This window comes from Neodiprion lecontei, chromosome 3 (assembly GCF_021901455.1).
Source record: "Neodiprion lecontei isolate iyNeoLeco1 chromosome 3, iyNeoLeco1.1, whole genome shotgun sequence".
NCBI lineage: Eukaryota > Metazoa > Arthropoda > Insecta > Hymenoptera > Diprionidae > Neodiprion > Neodiprion lecontei.
Window position 1 is genome coordinate 34194914 of NC_060262.1, and position 22811 is coordinate 34217724.

Consider the following 22811-nt stretch of genomic DNA (forward strand, 5'->3'; position numbering starts at 1 on the left):
CTCAGCAGCGGCAGCAGCGGCGTAAGCGGCTGCGATTCTTGTTATACTTTTCGTGAAAATTCCGCTCTCCGTGCTAATTTCTCCTCCGCAATCACCGCCGTGTTTTGCTCTTAAACATTTCGCTCGAAGGAGGTCTTAATCGTCGGTCGAACACTTTATGCAACGTCGAAGAAGGCGACCCCCTGGGGGAGAGGAGAGTCGATCCGAATCGGGGAACATTGGGGAGCTTCTCGATATAGCAGGGATATATTCTACGACTTGGCCTACGCCCATGGAAGTTTCTCCGGGAGGCCCCGGAAAGCGATCTATAGGATTACCGGGCCGATCCCGCAGGACTTCGTTCCTGGAGATATATGATAACTACGGGGACAGGTCGTATGCATAAATCCCACCCGTTTCAATAATACGGCATGGATTCTGCAGGTCCGGCTGGCATGGCCACCTGTACGTTTTCCTCGAAGAAATCAAACCTCTTTCGACGCTGGATTCTGAACCGGGGTTAGACGGCCATTGATTGACCGTTGCACCGTCGCCCGGAATATGCTGGCGAAACTCGGAGGGAAGGAGTATAATACGATTTACCCGGAAAAGAAAGGAAACGGTGTCGACACTCTTTGAATTTAATTAAAATCGGTATCAAGGGGGGATTCTAGTGTGAGTATTTGTTTCTTTACCTCAGTTTCTAGGATTTCTTCAGCAAAATTTGTAAGGAATTTTGAGATTCGCCTTTTTATGGTAAGTAATATAGAATTTTAACTATCTTTCGACAAATTTGTGAAAAATAAACGAGTTATACGTTGTCCCCTGAAGCTCTTCTTCCGTCACACGCGCCGATGGATCTCATTTTTTCGTGGTCCAGTTTTGCGTGAAAGAAAAAAAACTAAAAATATTCTTATCCAGTGATAACGTGAGGAATTATATTTAAGAAAAAAAAAATAAAAAATTATTGCGTTCTGTACAATTCCCGACATTTTTGGCTCAAAAAAGTTGATCGTTAAATAACTTATTAAAAACAATTAGGCAATCATTTTGCAAAAATTCTATGCCACGTTTTGAATAAATTATAAAAGATATGTGTCCAAAATTTGAAGTTAGTCGCCAGCCCCCCATCTTGACAAAATTGAGCATTTCGAGAACTGTAAGTTAGTAAATCGGTGATAAAAATTTTTAACCCAAAATGAGACGTTGGTAAGTGTTTGAAAATTGAGATATTTCACGTTTTCAGTGCTGGCGGACTCTCTTTCCCCGCCCCGTACTCGGAAAATGATTAAAAAATCACGCATCCTCGTTTCGCGAATTTGGAAGATAAAACCATCAGCTCGGCGCAGAAATTCGGATTAGCATCGATTGATTTTACATAACGCCATAGGTGATACGGCACGTCGGAGATTCAAGGAGTTGTATTTCACGTGGGATTGCACTCGGTGATAACTTACCGTCACGTTGAAATGAAAATTAAACTTGCAAGTGCGAAATCAATTGCATCATTAACCACTTTCTTTTTCCTTCTCTCTTTATCCTCGCTGAGCACGCAGACTCATGCATACATACATACATACATACATAAATTTACCATCAAGCATTGCTCGGCGGTGTTTATTTACCGAGTTGAAATATCACGAACGAGGATGAAAAGGTTGTTCGTTCCTAAAATCCGCTTTATTTATACCATTCTTGCAGTAAATCCTCGCCCGGTGAATAATAACAGCATAAATGTAGACACTGGACTTAAATCGTTTGTGAAAAACGAGGATTCGCTGTACGAGGAGTGCAGATTTTGATTAAAAAATCGCGAGACCATCTTCCCGCAGCTCTTGGCAATAACTTTAACCTCTTCGGAGAGGCGAGGCTCTCGGTAATATGAGCTCACTTGCAGTTCGCGAACATTATATGCGATTAAATCGAGTGTCAAGTGTGACGTAAGAAGGGGGGTTATGATCGCTCGACGTGGGGTGAGGGGAAGTTTATGTCTTGCGAGGCGATACGTGATCGCTGCAACATGAAATTTCTTACTTTCCACTTTATCGGATATTATTCGAAATTTAATTAAAGTTATACGACTCTCCGATATCCCGTCATCATCGTCGCATGGCCGAGCTCATCCTTCTAACGCGCCAGATCAGCCAGGCCGAGGTGTACACTGTTATACGGACAGCCATAAAGTATTAACCCTCTCCGACAAAGTAGTTTACCAACGACTCACGCGGCTCGGACCATATCCGTTTGCTAATAAACGTTTCATTCCTACGACGCGTAAAAATCTTACCACCATGCGCTTATCTTTTCGGCCGATTGCTCGCGAGCTAAGAGAGCATTGAACAGGCCCTCAACCGTCTTTCCCATCGCTCGAACAACCCCATGATTATAAGGGGGCTCGTACGTACCATCGGAGGCACAGTGTAAAATGAGCCGTTTATTTCCTCCGTCAAGCTTTGCAGCCGTTATACCGACCGTGAGCATCGCTTCCCATTGAAAACGGTGTTTATAAGCTGAAGGCTCGTCGGTTAGACTGCGTCTTAGAAAACAAAGCTGCAACGGGGCTTCAGGCGCGTCTTTGCTTGTAAACGACGTCTGCCAATTTCACCAAATCAGTACAGATTTCGATTATTATTCAACGTTTGTTAACGGCAGCACTCATTTTTCAGAATAAACCAGTTTTGTTCGCAAGCTAATCGAATTTTCTGTACTTTATATCCATAACAAAGACGCTGGAATAGTTGCCGAGAAAAGATGTCGAATACTGAATACACGAAAATGTTTTTCTACTCATAAAATTTGTATCAACAATTGATCAAGGGATTTTTCAGCTGAACAATCAAGGCCATCATATTCAAGTGGAGTAATCTGTCTTTGAAAGGAAAAGCACCTTGCTGACGCAGATATTGCTGGGGGTGGATACGAGATCTTTTTTTTCCGCTCGAACCGTTGGAACCAATTTTTTTTACCTCCGCCAGAGGGTTGAAATCGATCGACTTGGGGTGCAAGCAATTATCAAACGGGGTGTATCTGAGTGATAATCGAAACGAGATAAAAATTGAGACGCAACGTGGAAAAGGAGAGGAAGCGATCTTCCGGGCCGTCCAATCAGCCCGGGATTATTACTCGTTTACGTATTCCCACCAGGAAGTAACATTATTGAATAAGTTTCGCGCAGTGGTGCTCGGGGATGGTAGTGCTTTACTCGATCGCCTGCTGCTCTCAAGTACTCGAATAAAGCGCGCGGAACTGAAGGAGGGCGCCGAACGATCACCGAGTGGAAAATATCGCCACCCTGAGCCCGGGGGTTGTGTATTCCTGCCCCGGGGCAATCTCGATCAAGGTGAAGTTAGGCGGGTGTGTATACGCTCACCCAATAATACCCACCGACGCGATGCATAACACCAGTCAATATTCCATTTGCCGTCTACCAAGGCGATATTTACATCCTCGCAAGTAATATCCTGCAGACTCCGGCTGGGCGAAGCACTCTTCGATTTATTAGATTCGATTGCTGCCCGACTCGTTTCGCGCCGTTTTTCATTCCGCGCACTTTTCGCAACGCGTGTCGACTTGCTTTTGTATCGCTGCACTCGCCGCGACAAATCGGAGTCGCGGTTCGCCGAGAACCCCTGATCAACCCTCAAAATCGCGAAGAATCAAAATCCCGGCAAGCAGCTGCTGCGCGTTTCTGTCGCGTTATGCCGGCAAACGTAAAAGAATCCTAACGACGGTCAGATCGGACGAATTTTTCAAATATTTCGTCATTTATGAGATGCGAAAAAATGTCAGGGTTGTAACGCGTGACGTACCGTCGTGTCGCCTCCGGCGAAAGCCTCGAGCTTTCGAGGACCGACCGTGTCGCCCCGTTATTGTAAAAGGTTCACCACCTACGCTGCCCTTACATGTCACAAGGCATTTTAGTTTTTCATTCCTCGCTTTTCTCCTGTCTTGACTCCTCTCCTCCTCCTCATCTCTTTTACCGCGAATACAATCCTTATAAAACTCCCGAGCAGTCATGCTCCAGGATTTTTTCATTATTCTTTTCTTCTCTTGTACTGTTTTTTTTTTTTTTTCTCTCGGTTTAACCAGATACGAGTTAGCGATCCCGATTATCTTGCGTCTCGTGCGCTTCAGAACCAATTTCGCATTCTACCCTCCCCTTGCTGTGCTCGTAAACTTTTAAAACGATAAAATGCGACTAAAAATCAAACCTGCAATCTTGTTCGAAGCCCTCTACTGTATTCTCCGAAGATATCGGAGGGCTCGATCAACGGCTCGGGGCGTGAAACCGGGCCAATTACCAGTTATTCAAAAGTGTATTACACCCGGAGGGAGGCGGTCAATTTCTCGATACTCGTATCCATAATTGGAATGTAATTGATAATAATTTGCAGTTACCCGAAGAAATGGCAATACTGCGATATAATTTATCTCAGAATCGACGCTACAGCTATCGCCGGTTCGATTCTATCGGGTGTTATTGGAAAGAGTGGGAAATGATTGAATTATGTACTGTTAATTGGCACTCAGGGCTCCCCAGCATCTTCTTCAATATCTCGTTTGGGGCCGTCGGGCCGTCTTGGAAGGAGGACAAGCGGCGCATAAAATAGTAAAAATTGAGCTGGCATCGGCAAAGTGGCACTCATCACAGGGCGATTGAATTCTTCCTCGCCCCTCCGGCGTAATTCATTTTTCCAACGTCGCGAGAACTCTTCTCATACATTTGAGTTGATAAAATTTCGTCACGTATTCGAAGCTTTGTCGGCGCTTCGGGTCCATCCCGAGTTCCATCAGCCCCGGCGTGGCGGCGGCTTCGTGTCGAGGAATTCGCGAACGGTCTTCCCTCGGAACAACCCGGACGTAACAGAGACACGCAGCACCAGGTAGCACGAGGACAGTAGAGGGCTGTGCATTTTAATGAAGCTCGTAATGAGAGCATGGCTAGACGCGTGCTCGCCGGCTCGTTGGTTGGCTGGTTCGCTGCAGTTTGCTCCTCTACTTCCTTGCTCGAGTTCAAGTCCCGCATTGCAAGTGCCCGGCTTGAGTTATCCGTAAAACTGCCGGATCCCTTGACACTCCCGGCACCAGGGACTCGGTTACGTATGACAATGGGATTAGGGGAATTGAGGCGGGGAGGAGTTCCGCGGAAGCACTCGGGGATTTCCCCGATCGAAGAATAATACAGTACCCGATGTTGAAAGTAGCACGTCGCTTGCCTTTCCTTCCTCTCGGAAAATCGGATCGACGTGGTAGATGCACCGTTGACCCTCACCTTGACAAAGCACCGCGTTCCTCGATTCGACTCTTTACGTTTTCGACTGTCCAATTCACGACTAAAATCCGACGTTGAACTAGTTTTGAGAAAGAACACGACGGAAGTTTGAATACTCGAATACTTGGCACTACACTTCATTGGTTGAGGATGCGACAGTGTCTCGAAGCACTTCTGTTTAAAGCCGGTTGCGGTCACGACCTTCGATTATACTTGGCGAATATCGCCACAACCGTTTCATCGCGTACACCAAGGTGACCAAGCCCCCAACGCCAGACGGAACGCAAGGAGCCACCAATTCCAATCCTGACATTGTTTGCCTAGCACGCAGAAATTCCATTTCACCTCGCTCTTTCCTCCTTTGCATATTTTGTGAACGTGCAAGACCGGGATAGACACCGAGCTCAACGAGACGGGGGTTGGAAGGTGGGCACGCCTGCGTAAGGGGATGAAAGAATGATAGGGTTACTTACGTATGCCATCGAGCCCGCGAGCCATCTTTCCTGCTCTGCCCTATTCCGTGGAAAGCACACTAGGCGAGTACCGGAGAGGGATGAAGTCAACCTACCCACCTGTCCCCCCGAAGAAGAGCCGAGGCACGGGGTTATTACCGTCACTCGGGGCGGGTGTTAGACCGGCTCTCGCGCAGCTCTCGTCAGCTTATCTCGCGAACCGCGTACGTGATCAACGAATCATTTATGTCTCAGGATGTCTCGAGAAGGATCGAATTCTGCAGCTGATAGGACGGCGTCGATTGGCGCAAAAAGTACACCGCGGGATTCAATTTCCCGGCAAATTCGGCTCCGGTAGAAATGATTTTTTACCATTGCGTCACGCTCGGAGGGATGTGCTCGTTCCGACACCCTCGCTCCTTGACGTCCCGTCAAGATCTCCAAGTTTATCCGAACAAACAGCGTCGCGTCGGACAGACAATTCGGATATCAACCTCCGCGCGATTCTTGATAGATCCTTTTTCCCGCAGAGGTGAAATCGCGCCTTTCGTATCGCTCACCTGTATTACGCTACGCGATATCACGTGCGGATTCCAAGAGCTGGTAGAGAGCGCGGATAGTGATATCTCGACGAGTGTCAGGGGCTGCAACAACGTCGCGTGACGGATAATGCGAGCATTATTTCTCGTGAATATGAATACCCGTCGTCGCAAGCGTTCTCGACGCCGCTCGTTGCCCTATTTTCAACGCCATGTTCAAGACGCGATGCGGAAGAAGCGTCTTCGCCTGCTTCTTCGCGTCGCGTGCGAAGAAAAGCAATTTTCCCCTGGTAAGGAAAAATTTCGTTCTGAGAAGCGTTTGCGAAAATGGCCAGCCCTCTAACGCCTCGTGTCGCCTCTCCACTCCAGCCACCTTCGTACCCTTCCTATCTCATTTCCCTATCTAACTCTAAATAAACGGTGCTGCTCGCGTTGTCTTCACGGGGTGCGTATTTGCCCATGGAAAACACGAGGTATCACCTGCGGGCGGATCGACGCCCGGCAATATCGCGAGCGCGGTGAAAACGTCGGGGCTTCGTACCACTTTTCTACGATTCGACTTGTTTTCCACGACCAGGAACCAGTCCGCTTGATTATCATTATGCTGTACGCGCTGCCCAATATCGCAGTCACAGTTACTCCTTATCCATCGTTTCTAGTACGGTTTTACCCAATTGTAAATTATCCGTCTCCTCTGAACCGACCAATGATCTCAGCTGTGCTCGACGTTGTATCGATAATAACATGTGGTATCGACGATGTAAATTAAGCCAGTCCGTTACCCGCTGTGATGTCACCTCCAGGACCCGGCTATGGAGAGAGAGAGAGAGAGAGAGAGAGAGAGAGGAGAAGGAGGAGGAGTAGGAGTGGGAACGCGAGGGAGAGACGGATTGCCATATTGTGAGGCCAAAATTTGGAAAGAGAATAGGATGGGACGACATATTTTCAAATTTATTAACGGTGCAGTATGTATGTATATAGAGCGCCACCTTGAATGGGGGCATTTTTCAATGACTCCGTTTATACCTTCGAGAGAGAATTTTTTAATAACGCAGTTTTATTACACCACCGTCGTGCGCAGTTTGGTAGATGCGCACAGCGAGGAAATTATTTAACACGACGTATGTAATATTTTTCTCGCTAGGTATATACACTGATTAAAAGGACGATTACGCGAAGCGTGGAATGAGATTCTGCTGCGAGTGACAGCGCTCTTTAATCAGAATAAGAGGCTCGCATCAGCTATACATATAATTCCAGCCTCACAAAAATCCACGATTAAATTGACTTGCCGATCATCGGGGGTCGGAGGATTCCCGTAAATCAAAAGGAAACCAGCAGGCGCTGCGCTTGGAAAAACACGTCCCGTAGAAATAATCGCGACTCATTTCCTCTAGATTTTTGAATTATTCATCGCTGTTTGAACATGGGCATCGACAGGGCGTGTTGACATTTACAATGCGTCTGATTTATCCGTGGCTTATACAAAAGGATTTCGAATGCTCGTCTGCTTTTACCATTTATTCATTTGCCGTGCAGGTGCTACTTGAATTTTATATGCGAGCTTAATCATCCCCGAAGTAAAAAAAAAAATAATATAAAAAAGGAACCAGTAAGCCGTAAGCAGTAAGCAGTATGCTTCGCTCACCATTTCGCTCTCGGGCTATTGGCGGAACGCATTGATCCATCGGCAAATACTCGAAGCCTTTGAAAACCGGCTCCCCGGTTTGACGGTGTATAAAAAATCGTCTTGGAAAACTAGGCAGCACTTGTGCCTGAAAATACACGCGCAGGTGTCACGGTGGTGCTCAACCGGTAAAACTTGTCGTTCGGTTGACAGCCGAGGTTATTGCAGTCTCCCCAAAAATCGAATCGATATAATCTAACTTGGAAATGGTCCGTAACATTTGTTTCGAGACAAATTACGAGTTTAAAGATAAGGAAAAACCCGGTTTCGCGAATTCGTACTAATGGAAGCATTTGATGACTCATTTGTCACATACCGGGTGCTCCCAGGTGAACGGCATTGTTTAATTTCGCTGCCGATGTTGAGCAACACAAATCTCGGAATCATCGGTACTCGGTGCCCCGAATAGCATTGCGTATAGCTAAAATGGCCGGATTTCTATGGATTGATACACTAGGGCGCGATGAATGGCCATACTTGATGTGACGTTATTCGAAATCTCGATCAGTACGCTCGAAATAATTAACCAGAAGTTGTCCCAAGCCTTGGATTGTGGGAAATCGCGTTGAAAGGCGGATCGGAGGAAGAAGGGCGATGAATGCACGGAGGGAGGGATACGTTAGGTCACAGTAGTCGATGGTGTTACTTTTCATCCAGATTGGACCTTCGGCGTAGCGGCCCCTTGGGACGCGCCCAAACCCTTCTTGTACCCTTCGCCGCGAAATCAGGGGCCTCCCACTTTGGCGAAACCGTTGTCCATTGTTGGCGTGCTCCGTATCCCTTTTCGCCTTTCCCTCTGCGCCGCCCCGAGATATACCTGGATATATTAGCGGAGAACACGTCCTTATCTGCTAAGTGACACCAGTTAGCAAATTGAATTAACCTGGGCTCTGGAATTGGACCAAGTCTCTGGGTTCTGGGTCACAGGAGGATAAGCCGGATGATACGACGGTGGTCTTGCTGCCTTCATTTACCCGCGATTACTCTGTACTAATCGTTATACAAGACTCGATAATTTCAAAATTGTACTTGTTTCACGACGAAAGAAAAAAAAGAATTGGAACATCAATACGTACCACTCGCATCGAGAGTAAACACCCGGTATGCACACGAGGATGGGTATACCGTTAGGGTCATCGCGATGGGATAAGAACCCAGCAGAGATCTTATCTCGAGGGTATCTGAAGGGCAAAGAATCGAACATCATAAGCCGGACCGTTGCCGTTCGAAAACTTTCGTAATCCATGTCCCATCATCCTTTCCGTAAGACGTTAGAGCTCGGACCTTATATAGTGAATGCCGGGAGACGAATGAATGTGTCCGAAATTGGAGCAAGCTAAAGTCCCTCGAAAAATTCATGGTTCGCAAAATTGTTGGAGCTCGCAACCAAAATCTAAACTTGGTTGTAGTCCGAAGGTTTGCCGGGGAACCACTTCGAGCATGGGCGTGGTAATTTATAATCGAATCATTTCGCCGCGAGCATGTGTTTTTTCCTCCTTCACCCTCCTCGCCCCCTGTTCGATCGGGGCTCGCCGATATTTCTTGCGGGATTCATCGCATTGGTTTTGCACCTTTCCTCTCCATACTCCATCCCAACTCCCCGTGGCGTTCCTGCACGAACTCGCCACCCTATTTTTTCAACCCCTCCCCGGTCACCGCGCCACTTTATTTCATTCTTCTCTCAACGAAGGAGGGTTTCAGCAGTTTTTCACGTATCGGCTTCTGTTTGGCGACAATCAAACGCCGTTTCGCAGGGGAAGCTGTACTCGGTGCTCATTTCGACGACAATGTTTGGCAGGTTCCGAAATTTCGCAGAGTACTGTTTAATGGTCGGAATTCAGAGTGCGGGTTTGGTTCGTTCGTTAGTTTGGAGACAGTGTTTGAGATTCCGCCTGCAGGATTGCGACAATTACTTTCTCCACTCAAGACAAGAGTTCAATATTTGACGACGTGGTATCTGGCAATGAGCTCGAAGTATACCGTCTCAAGTTCCTTCAATTGTACGGTTCAAACTAAGCTCGTAACTCGCACTTACATCATCCCCGTATGGTTTCAGGTTACGGAAACATTTCGCCAAGAACCGCATGGGGCAAAGTAGCAACAATCATTTACGCCATTGCCGGAATGCCGCTGTTCCTTCTCTACCTCAGCAACATCGGCGACATCCTGGCGAGGAGTTTCAAGTGGACTTATGCACGCTGCTGTCTCTGCAGGTAGAGTATAACGAACCCCTAATCCGAGTTATCATCCGCAGACGATCTATATTTCTGAGCTTGTTCGCATTTCGTTCAACTCCCATACGTGAGCTCAGCTTAAACTTTGCTTTACGGGATCATGTTCTTATCACAGGTGTCGAAGAAAGCCCCGCCGCTTCGAGCCGCCGCCTCCTAGAACGAACGTTGCCCCCGCCGGCAGAGACCAATGGCAGGTAGGTTATTGCGCGTCGGAGGTTCAAAGTTGTTCCGTAGCAGGGACAGCCATTGCCCCGATGGAATTTCATAAGACGTTTCCTTTGCTGCTAGATAAACGCGAGCGTTCAGGAAACGTGATTCCTTCTCAATGCGCCGAAAGCGGATTCTCCTGAGCTAACGGGGCAAACTTTTCACAGAGATATTAAACAAACGGGATTTATCACTGCGGAGACTCTGCGCTCCCGTGACTCGAGAGTGTTCAAAACATGAGGAGAAATTTTGAGCATCCCAAGCTCGACTTGAGGAAATTTTTTCATCTCAAGATCAGGACTTGGGCGCTGGTCAGTTTTTCGTCAAGCTCATGGTTGTAGGTTAAAGATGCAGAGTAGGTTAACCAGATGGAAAATACGCAAGAACCAACGATTGGCGTGTTCTATACCTTTTTCGGAATCCTTTCAAGTCACCTCTCAATCTGTAAGCCTCTGCGAGATTTTTGTTTCTTTTTTTGTTTTTTTTTTTGTCTGGCGTCCCCGAATCAGCGGATTAAAGGATCACGCTGCTGCGCGGATTGATAATGAGGCGGATCGCGATTCAACGAATAGAGCAGATATCTGTTTTGGAATTGGCCGGGCTATATACATCGGCGCGGTCCCCAGGGGTCAAGTTTGACACCAAAGGATTGTTCTAGCGCTGATTGCATCAGGCAATCTATATAGCTGGCGGTACAAGTTCCGGCAGAGAATTCCCCCGACGTTTTGCAAGGTGGATTAGGTTAGTCGATAGATTGGTTGTTTACTTGGACGTGTATAATGGCCTCCTTGGAGGAACAGCTTCGATACAGTTGAAATTCATTCTCTCATACATGCCGAGGCCAGTCTTGTGAAAAAAGTTACAGCATTGAAATTGCCGCATCGATATTCACACCTGATTAATCTTACATCCAATTTTACAGATGGTTAAAATACACGGTGGGGAACTCGAGACATCCAGTATCGAGCAGGGAAGCTCAGGTGACGATGACGAGGGTGACGAGGAGAGTGAAGGTAGCTATGATCCGCAGAACGTGACAGTGCCGATCACCTTGTGTCTCACCATAATGGCTGGGTGAGTTTTGGGTGTATGAACATTCCCACTTGTCGTCGATTATTTTCACGCAATGCAGGATACCTTTGTACGTCATTGTTACACGTTGGTTTCGATAAAATTTCTCCATTACCGATTTTTTTCCCTATGATCGATCGATCTGCATTCACATACCCAAGCGATATCAGGTAACGGGGTTTGAAATCCCGTTGAAAATAAAATCTGTCAAAGTGGTCATATCCATTTCAATTATCGCGATGAATTTGAAAGTCGTTACAGAATCCTTTGGGAAACGCTACGAATGGAGTTTGATTTTGTTCGTTCTGAAAGCGCCAATTCGTTCGTCACATCCGTCATTTAGCCGTTTTTACAACTTACGATTCTTTTTTTTTCCGTTTCACGACATCAGGAAACATCGATCGAACAGCACGCCGCGGATAGCCTGACATGTGTGTTTTGGTTTTAAGCGTATTTGACAATGGGTTTACCGTTACTTAGGTTTATAGGGTGTTAATAGAAACTTCCCGGGCGAATTTCCCAGGAGTCACGTCAGGCAACCGTCGAATTTATTTTCCGGGATCCTTTAGGCTTGGCCGTAAAAGAAAAGAGGCCGGGCTGCCCTCATCCATCTCTAAAACAGAAAGTTGTTCGTTATTAATGGACATTCATTGAAGCACGTCTTACATTTCTTGCTTCCGGACTTAAGAACAGGCGAAAAACCCAGAGAATTGCTCAAGTACGACGAGCCTTCCCATCAAGAGGATATTCGCTCGATCGATCGGCTAGGAATATCAAACAGTAAGCGAAGTCCTCGTGCCTGAGTCGCATCTTCCGTTTCACCCGCCAACTTTACTCAGGATCAGAACCCTGCAGCGCAGATCTTACGAATCGGGGCACAGCATGGAACCCACGATAAACCTCAATAGGAAATATTTTTCCTCGTATAATATCAGTTCCGATTCAGCTAGTGCAGCGCGACCCTCGAAGACACTTTGTAAGAATAGCGATATAACGAGGGGCGGGGGTAGGATTATTATCTGTAGGGTAATATCTGTAGTAATATTTATTAAAAATTATAAAATAGACTTAAAATCAAGTATGAAAAATAGAAACTGCATTTTCTGGCTCCAAACATCATACCTTAAGTAGAAAACCAAATAAGGAATGAAAATGATTTAAATAAAAAATACGTGTTTACATATATGTATTAAATATTAATCCGGGTCTTAATTATCTGTATTTCTGCGGGGTGACTGACTCACGCGGTATATGCTAAAGCGACGAATATTATTAAATAAGTTTTATCAAGACGGCATCTCAGTCTATAAGACGTCATGTCGCGTTGCTTATACTTGAGAGTAAAAGTATATATACCTAAGGATAAGGATGCTTTATAAACTGGATCGAAAAACTCCCTCCTGTCCATGGCTCGTACAGTATACATGCCTACGATTATTCGGGATAGAGGAAGAATAATATAGGGTCAGATTTTATGGAGTGTAAAGAAATCCGAGTCACCGATCGGGGGTCGCTGGCATCGATGAAGATTACGTACTTTCATTAACACGTCTTCCTGACTCGACAATTGTTTTATTCGGGAAAACGTGACCGAGTGACTTCCAGCAGTAGGATATTATCCTTATCCGTATCCTCGGCCCCCACCCCCTTGCCCTTTTCTACCACCAAGTAACCTCAATTTTCTTTAAAGGTACGTGTGTGGCGGAGGTATGCTCTTCTCGATGTGGGAAGGCTGGGGCTTCTTGGAATCCTCCTACTTTTGCTTCATATCGCTGAGTACCATTGGCTTCGGAGATTACGTACCTAGTGATGAAATTTATTCGTCGAAGGGAATCAGCGAGTTCTCCTTTCTCTTCTGTTCCTTGTATCTGATGCTGGGTGAGTTGTTATTTTATTTTATCCTTTCACGCCGTGATGTATACGCACCGTAACTCCGCGAAATATTCTCTGACCCTGAAAGCAATCCAAATTCGATTACACGCAAGTCTTGGAAAAAGGCAGATCTGAGAATAGTCGGAAACGTATTTTTGGAATTTTATTTCCGAACGATCAACACCGCTGCTCGCGTAGCGGGTCACTGAATGAGAAAAATTTAATCAGAGGTAGAGCTGCTTTTCGGCAAAGAAGAAGAAGAAGAAGAAGACGGAGAAGAAAAGTGTATCATTCCGGCGTTTGGGTAGAGACAATTCTGTATACATTTCGAAAGACGTATTGATCGATGAAGTGTGAACAGTTGGCGTCGGTGAATTGGGAATAATCGTACGAAAGCTGAACGGTGATTTTTGGTTATAAACAAAACGATAACGAAGCCTTCTTAGTTCTCGGAGTCTTTGATCGTTGGTTTTGATCGAGAACGCTCGATCCAACACACACCGGGCGGTAACAGTTATGATGAAGGCTTGAACCGTGCGGAGGATCTGAAAAGCTCTACGCGCTACTGACATCTTGTTATTTCGATAACTATTTTCGTTCCCTCTTCCATAAGAGTGCTTTCTTCTCATGAAATACGGAATTGCGATGCGGTGATTCGAGGTGCTAACAAATTTCCGAGCGCAGGTAGACCCTGATTTCTTTCGCAATTTCCTTTTTCTTCGTCAGCGTTAGTCCGACGCTTTGGGCTTTTTATCAGAATTTTCTCAAGCACTCCGCAGGCGAGGATGTAGCCAAGTATGAAGAACTCCGCCGGTGAACTCGACGGAAAATAAGATTTGTATTAAGTAGTTCAGCGCGGATTAAGGAAACTTTTCTTCGCATTGACAGCGAGAGTTTTGTGGCAAGTGTTTCCTCCCTCCCCTTCACCTTCTTTCGATTTTCAATCAAATACCGCCCAGCAGCGATTGCGAAAATGCACGCTATACGCGAACGTCTCGACGGATTTTGTCGCGAATGCAACCATCGGCAGACGGTGTGAACGCCGCGCAATTTATCCGCAAAGCATTTCTCGTGAGCTTTTTTGCTTGTGTGTGTTGTTCGTTGAAAGCTTATTTGCAAAAAAACATTCACGCTTAGATTGTGAAACAAGATTGAACGCGATCGAAGGCTCGCCCACGTCGAAAATTTTTTTTCGATTACACAAATCGTCGGTTAAATTTATACCCACAAAGGCACGTGAGTAGAAATTGATTCTCTTCAGACTCTCGCGAATAATTAATTAACGGATCTCAAAGGGAAACAAAGCGGGTGGAAAATGTTTCGGAAGAACGTATCGCCTGAGAGAGGCGGAAAAAGAATAGGAAAAAAACTCGTTTGTTTCAAGACGGAGATGAAGACTAATAGCGGAAACGGGGTTGGCATTCCGACGAGTAAGCTCGGCCTGGTGCGGGATTGAAATTCATCGATTTTGAATTTCACCGGTGTTTTTCTTTCGCGCAAGCTCACCGCCGGCATCCCCAACTCTAGTCACTTAATAAATTTTCGATATATCTACTTCGAAACGCATTGCATGACTCACCACGCGCGAGTGTATCGCGTAGGGTATAATTTTTCTTTTCTTTCACTTCCCTCCAGCCGGTGTTCCGCTATTCCCAATGAATATTTTTCCAAAACCTCCTTCGCCCGTGGCGCATATACGCTTTGAATATCATCACAGATGTAAACCAATTCGCATTTCAATTATCCAGCCAATTTATTCCCCCGCACTGCAGTGCTTACTTACCTAGTTTTTCAAACCTCGAGCTTGGCCGTTATTTATCGTGGCTTAAGACCGACCGTTTGTAAACGAGGGGAACTATAAACACGTAACGCTACACTCTGCTATGATACATTCGCCGGTCGAAAACTACTTTTCATCGCCTGCTTCAGGGTATATATACGTTTGGCAAAGAGAAGGAAAAAGTAAAAAAATAAAACGCACGGCGCCGAATCTCAAGAAGAACTGCCCCGTTCAAATTCGCCCGATTAATAACAATTAGCAAGAAGTGCGAGCACTGCTTATACTTGTACCTGAATTTAGTCCCCCGTATCGATCTCTGCCGATCGAATTTCACCGTTTCTTTCCAATCTCTGTGCTCCAGGTATGGCCATGATAGCGATGTGCTTCAACCTGATGCAGGAGGAGGTGATAGCGAAGTGGCGGACCCTCATCCGCACCTTAAGACACATATTCAGGTGCGACAGGTGACAGACGCGGCGGGCATCAGCAGCTCTAAAATCGTCAACCCACACCCGAAGCACGTGAGTACATCCGAGTCACGTTCAATCTAACTTACAATTTCTCAACCCTCGACGGTGTCGTTCGTCGTGAACCCTTAATTACCCCGAAGGGGGTTTTATCTCCTCTGGCGCAGAGCTGTGCAGCCCTCGCCCCATACCCAAACTTCCCTCCTCAAACACGCACGCGTATGTATACATGTATATATATGTGTATATATATTACACATATGCATATACGTATATATATATATATATATATATATATATATTTGTCTTACAATGACTTTTAAGGTAAACATTTGCGATAATAACCGTGTACGTAGATCATCTACGAGATGGAAGTTAATATACCAACGTATATATTTTCGTATATCGAAAAGTTTTGGTATCGGTCCATAAACACAGCCGTGAGAGCAACAGCTGGTTGTAAAAAAATAATCTACTTCTTCTCCCCTCTTGTTTTCATTCTCCGCGCGATCTCGGCTGAAGGGAGAATATTATCTTGCGGGTCGATTCGCACATCTTTCACCAAAATTTGCAATAATCGATACGGACACAGTGTCGTATACGGTATGTTCTCGCGCAAACTTACCCCGCGTGTATACGCGTATATGTTGGGAGCAGAAAAACGTTCTGGGAAAGTTTGCCGATACCGTCGTGTGAAAATCGACGACATCGGATACAGTCGAGCGTAAAATTGACCCGTGCCAAGCGCACGGCGAACTTGGTGCGAACAGGAAAATAGTTCGGGTGACTGTACGGGGACAGGGATGGAAAAGGGTGGGCATCTCCACGTCGGTACTCGGACTCGGCAAGAACTGCGAGGCGAGGCGAAGCCGTGAGTCCTTGGGAACGGAAAGGCATTGATCCTTCGTTTTATCGGCGAATTTTGTCGATATTCTCCTCTATATACCGCATCGGGTGGAACGGCGTCACTTCCTCTTCCTTTTCCTCCTCCTCCTCCTCAAGCCCCGTTTTATTCTCGCCGGTTTCCTCCTCTCAACCAGCTTCTCCCACCTATTTTTTCCTCTCACTCTTCCGACTGTCTTTTCCTTCTGGAGTCTTCCGGGTTCCGCTTGAATTCCACCAATCATGGCGTCGACGCCTGTTGCTAGAGGAAATAAAAGCCGTCGGTACTGGAAGGTCACCGTTTGGCTGTAACCAGTTGCGACACTTCGACGGGAACCCCTTTGATCTAGAGGCCACCTCGAATTCGGTCACTTTCCAACTCGTCGCTCAGTAACTTTCCGACGAACCTCACTCCCTCGGCTGTACATCCTGCTGACCTCTGCCGTCGGTCGCTCGTCTATTATTATTAATATTGTACCTATCGTGAACGCGATACGACCACTTGGTGCCATAATTTTTCATCCAGCAGGTTCGACAACCGCTTAGTTCATCTCTCAAAGTTTCGAAGTAGAAATCATAGTGGTAAACGGAAACTTCGCGCACGTTCTGTACAGTTCTGAACTACAGAAGTCGAAAATTCTAGTGATCTGTTGATACCGAGCGAGATTGATCAGTGGTGAAATTTAAGGCGGTAAAGTTGCATTGATTTTCGAAAATAACATTGCCTTGTATTTTTTGTCAGTAGAGCAAGAAAGATTTCTATTTTTCTTTAGCGAAGAGCCTGCTACATTCAATCGGGAAAATATTCTTCTACCAATTATCCCGACGAGAAGAGTATCTGCTTGACATTGGTAAAAGAGGTGAGACAATTTTGATGAAATTTTATAACTTGCCGCTGCAAACCTCTAAACGCGTCTTGGCGACGGGGTGAAAACTTTTCTGCAGAATTGTGAAACCTCTTCGGACACTCAACGGCTGAACGTCTTGCGAAGTACGTGGACAGGTCGGATTAATGTCCGTGCCCGTTCGAAAGGTCAGCCGTAGGCTTGGCCTAATCGTGTCCATTTTCTCTCTTCGTGTTTCGCTGCGCCGTCATCCAAATCTCACTTCCGCTATCCAAACGGCGGATTCGTTACGCAGACTTATTCTTGGTTTCAATATTTCCAGATTGGTTCTTGGAATATCTTTGGAAATTTAACGCCCGAGTAAGACGCGGAAGGATTGATTTTCAATAGTCCGTTAATTTCAATTTTTTGACGGGTCATTTCAGTTTTTCTATGTAGGTATATTTCTCTGTGATCTGTCACGAATAAAGTTTCATGTAAGAAACCGCTTAGACAGGACACCTATACGCAAATGAAACCTGCTCGTTCTTCTGTTTACTTTGTACCGCTGTCGTGTAATGTTACTTGAAACGCGAGCGGAGCGCCAAAAGTTGAAGAGTTAGAAATCGGATGGTAGACCGCTGCTAAACTTCGAAGCTCACTACCCAAAAGGGTTCTGCCGTATGCAAAATGAGTACGATATTCATGCAAATGTTGATCGCGCATGAATACATGTTAATTCAGCGTTTAAACGGAAGACACTTTCCCGCTTATATTCAACTTTGAATACTTAATACACAGTTTTCAACCTCATCTTTGACTTTGTTGCTAAAGTATATGCATTTTCACTAACCGCTTGAATCGCACGAGACGGCGTTGTGAGCGGAATAAATGAATATAATGTACATCCGGGACGGAAATCGCTACGTTAACAGATACATTCAGGGAAAAATAAAATTCAATACATACAAATTGCAGAAATCAGTTCACTGCCTCTTTTCCGCAAATCTCAAGCTGTTTGAAATTGCTCTTACTTGAGTATAAACTGTAATTGACAAGTTCGCACTCAAGCGAGCAAGAGGGTGTTCCAATTTGCCAAATGACAAAGTTCCGAGTGTCGTAGTACCGACCATGTTATTACCACATTATAACATACTTGCAAAGCTCGATGCAGTTAGTTGCGAAATCTCTCGTCGGCTCTTTGGCTCTTTCGTGGGTGATCGTGAATTTTTAACGTCGATTAAACAGCCCGATACCTTCGGGTAATAATCAAACCCAAAGCAGTTTGACCTTTGCCGCTGCGGTAGTTGACACGATTCGCGTTGAGGATGGCCTGCCGCGTCCACTTAACGTACCCTTGAATTTTCAAGTAGTCCTGGCTCGTATAATTTCCTCTCGCGATACACGGCGAAAGGTTGAAACCGTTTTCAACCGAAACGTTTAAAAAGCCCTGGTAGCCGGACCCGATTGCGCGGCTTCTCTGAAGCCTTAATGAAATCAAGGAGGTGAAAGCTGTCACCGACCTAAGCAACGGAAGGACGATCTCCCGGATGTCGCGTTGGACGTAACGACGATGGAAGTAACAGAAGGTGCAGGAACTCGATGGAGGGTTCGGAGAGTCGGTGTTGGAGGTGGTGCCGTTGGTTGCGGCGGTCGGAATACTTTAAAGTTGTTTTCGAGTTGGTTTCTTGTTGCTTCCTGCGAGGCAGGGAACCGCTGCAGGACTGCCAACTACGCTACGTGCCCCCCGGATTCCCAGACACGGAAAAAGTATTTGCAATGCTCGGAACTTTCCCGGTTTTTGTTGCGTTCGAACGTTGATCGATAATCTCTAACAAGTTTCAGCGCTGGAACTTAGACCTTTGGGTACAAAAAACCTTTTAGTGCAGCGCTTTCCTCTGTGCATTGTTTATGCCCAGGATCTCTTTGTACCGCCTGCTAACGTGTCTTCGTATAACCGGTAAATCAATTCTCAAAGCTCAACTAATCCTCCCCTCTTCTTGATCAATTACGTTCCTTTGGTTCATCGCTTCCGATTTCTCCATCGCCGCAGTCCTTTCCAAAAATTCAAACTGTTCACTGTACTCGTCGCGTAAATTGTTGTTGAGTGCGATGCTTGAACAAGTTATTGTACCTACGATGTACCACAATCGGTATGAGCATTGGAAAAGCAATTTACTCAGGCCGAGTCTGTCGATTCTACGACTAAATTTTCTAGATATATACTCGAAATTGATGCGAAATATCACCTTCTTTACGTCAACAACGAGTGCACCGGAAAAGTTTGGAATGAAATTCGTATCAGAAGCATGAAAAGACCGGGATGCGCGGAGAAGGAAATGATCGTCAGTATCGGATGTCACGTCGACACTTTGCGATGATTTAATCTTAATTTTCATCGTCGAGTATCGATCGAAAAGCGAAGAATTCCGTCGGGAAAAAGCGGTGTGTCTGTACCTCTAGCTCATACCTCTCGGTACAGGTATTTCAAATCGAGTATACGTACTATACATTATACATGTCGCAAAGTAATCCGGAGATGGAAAGTTTTCAGTAAAAATAACTTCGATAAAGTTCTACGTGCATATCTGTGGACGTTAGTTGGCTGCCTCGGCTACCGGCAGACTTTTATGCAACGCAATTGACTTTGCGCTGCTAACTAATCGGATGCTGCACCACCCGAGATTGGTCACCCGATCTCATCGTCGGCTGGAACCCGAGTTTCAAGACCCTGCAGCCTAGGTACAAACTCGGCTGATAATAAACTCGTTGGAATCCAGATGTCGACATTCCTTGACTCGGAATTACCCGTGGAAGCGAGGCGAAGCTACAGGGAGAGGTTTCGCCACTGCTGAGCAGCTCGTCGAATGACACTTGGGATCCTTCCTCTGATCTTTCCTCGAAATGGTCTATAACTCCCTCCTTCTCGTGTGTCAAAGATCTGCGCGATTGACTTTGCGATATTTCCTCCTAGCGCAATTTAACACGAGGGAAATAGAATCCCCCTTCATCCCCCAGGCGAAAGAGCCAGGCTGAGCTGTTCTTCAAGAAACGCGGGGTCAGGGCCAGCCGCGGTTACCACGAGGAATGCAATAACGCTACTCTTCTCCAGGATTGCAGCCTGCGTCTCTAGTCTTGTGTATTCTAACCCACCGCGCTGTAGACGCCCTCAACATTTCCCACAGAACATGTCATGTTAAACTTATGCCCTATCCTCCGAATGTGCATCCGGATACATACAGAGTGTTCGGTTTGAAAGAACCAGAAGAAGAATAATCAACGTCAGTATGAACGTAAGAGTAAGCACTTTAGATGAAAGGGATTCGTACCTTTTTCCATTTCTGTCCATTCCAAATTTCATCCTCACAGTCTCGGTTTCTTTGCTAAGAAACTCGATTTAAATTTTATTCTCCGATGCTTCTTTGAGTAATATACGTGATTATGTCAAATGAAAAATCCTCCTCACTTGTGACGTTACGTTTACTATCTGATCGTTTTGTGTCACCGAGTCGTTCCTGCGATTTGACGGTATATCTCCCCCGAATAGCACACCGCGTATGCATACGTTGGTACACACGTGCAGCGGCGAACCTTTCCGCATAGATATGTCTTTGCGGAGAGCAAAGTGCGGTATGAATCAAAGTTAATAATAAACCACGAATTGATACGCCGCCTTGCCTTTGCTTTGCCCCGAGTTGTCGGCGACTTGAAAATGCAGAGAACTGCAGCGTTTGAAGTCAACATACGATATTACATATTCGCAACATATTCGCAGCTTTGGATAGTAATTGGTACAAATCCCGAATGACGTTGTGAAGTTCTGATGCATATTTTGACGAACCTGATTCGGTTCTCTAACTTCCTGGACAAGTTTTTGACTAGTTAGAAAAATCCGTCGCATCACGCGGTCGGCCTGCGGAGCTTAACTGGCGGTTCGAGAAGCTTGACGAATGGCGAATGCACTTATGCACCGCGAGTTATTATGTATGCGGGTGTTGGCCAGCATTAACTTTTAATACGAGCCTGCGGGAGCACCTGACCTGCCTGAATCGCATTTGATGGCCCCACGTCGTCTGCATTACTTCCGCAGACCGAGGCCATCTTCTGGCCCGATATTTGGCCGCCCCCTGACACACCCAGCGAGCACCAGCCTTATAAATCATCAGTATCGATTGCCCTCCTTGATCCATTTTTAACTCGAGTTAGCAGACGACACCTGCAAGCCAGGGTACGTCGGTCAATTTATACGGGATTAAATTCCAGGTATTTCGGTGTTCCGTCCAGACATCAATTACAGTCAACTAATTCGCTCTTCATTGAAAGAATGCGGTGTCATTTGACAGTGAACGACGACGAGCACCCGTTATATCGTAGATTTGCAGGGAAATATGAGAGTAATGGAACTGTTTTCATCGACAGTCGTTTCTAGATGTATTATTGTGCATTTGCGTCAAGACAAACGGACCATTGAGACGGATGCGTAGTGAAATCCTTTTAAAGCCAAGATTCACGTTGATGTCGGTATAAAAGTTGTTTCATCGAATAAACAGCGACCACGTATAGCGGGTTGATTCTTTTAATATGCTGCCACGGTACGTAACCCATAAACCCAGTTTAACCGCCGAAAACACAGAGTTAGAACATAAGTTGTGTATCCTCTACATGCACAACAGAGGCCGAACTGTAGGTATAATACTCTGTAAATTCCTCGGTGATAAATACATTCCCTAACATCTTACAGGCACGTACATTCGGTGTTTTCGTGCACCGTTGAACAGACCTACGATTCAACTAATCTTGAGGAATACCCGAGAATACGTGGTTGTGCGGTTTCTATTCTACGTTCATGGCATCCACTGTTATCGATAACGCAATTAGCAGCGGTTAACTGAACAAAAAGTCTCCCGCGCAATTTGTATGCCTGCGCTTTGTTTGGTCCAAAATGATTGTTGTGAGAAAAAGAAATGCACGTACTACCGAGATATGGTCATGAAACTAGTGAAGAAGGCATGCGGCGTAAGGCGGAGAACCGAACGCGTATACAGGGTATAAGATGTAGGATGAAAATTGGTGCATGAAGTTTCGATAGAAGAGATAAAATTTCGCGGAGCGAGGATCGTAAAAGGAATCGTTCATTTGTTCACGCGAGCGAAAGAGACCAAGTTCTGTTTTTGTAAATTTTATTTCTCAAACTGAAAACTCGAACGACAGTGTTGAATATTTTATCGACCTTATCTTGTTACTATGTATACGGTTCTCGGTGTCGATGTCGAAATGAAAGAAAGTTAAAAAATTGACATTTCGGCTCTGAGGGGGCAAATATGTTTCATTATTAATAAAGACATCTTTGAGATAACACTTAAATATTCAATTAATGATAACGATGTCCCTGATTTTTGGTTTTTGTTTTTCTTCTTTGAAATCCTTTCGTATTGAAAGTTTCACTTCGTGTACGAGACTCAAGAGCATTCAATTGCAAGTACTACTTCACTTCGATCATTAATTGAATATATCACTGTTATCTCAAAGATGTCTTTATTAATAA

The 22811-nt window shown here is 45.5% G+C and overlaps 1 protein-coding gene across 1 annotated transcript in view; it reads left to right on the forward strand.

Moving 5' to 3' along the window:
* LOC107227721 (potassium channel subfamily K member 16) overlaps positions 1-22811 on the forward strand; it is a 99443-nt gene that overhangs the window by 45614 nt on the left and 31018 nt on the right. Inside the window, exons 4-8 of the mRNA XM_015668939.2 lie at positions 9986-10142; positions 10279-10357; positions 11293-11444; positions 13132-13319; positions 15455-15614. Coding sequence (XP_015524425.1) covers positions 9986-10142; positions 10279-10357; positions 11293-11444; positions 13132-13319; positions 15455-15561 — 683 coding nt within the window. The 3' untranslated portion in view covers positions 15562-15614. The remainder of the gene's footprint in view (positions 1-9985; positions 10143-10278; positions 10358-11292; positions 11445-13131; positions 13320-15454; positions 15615-22811) is intronic.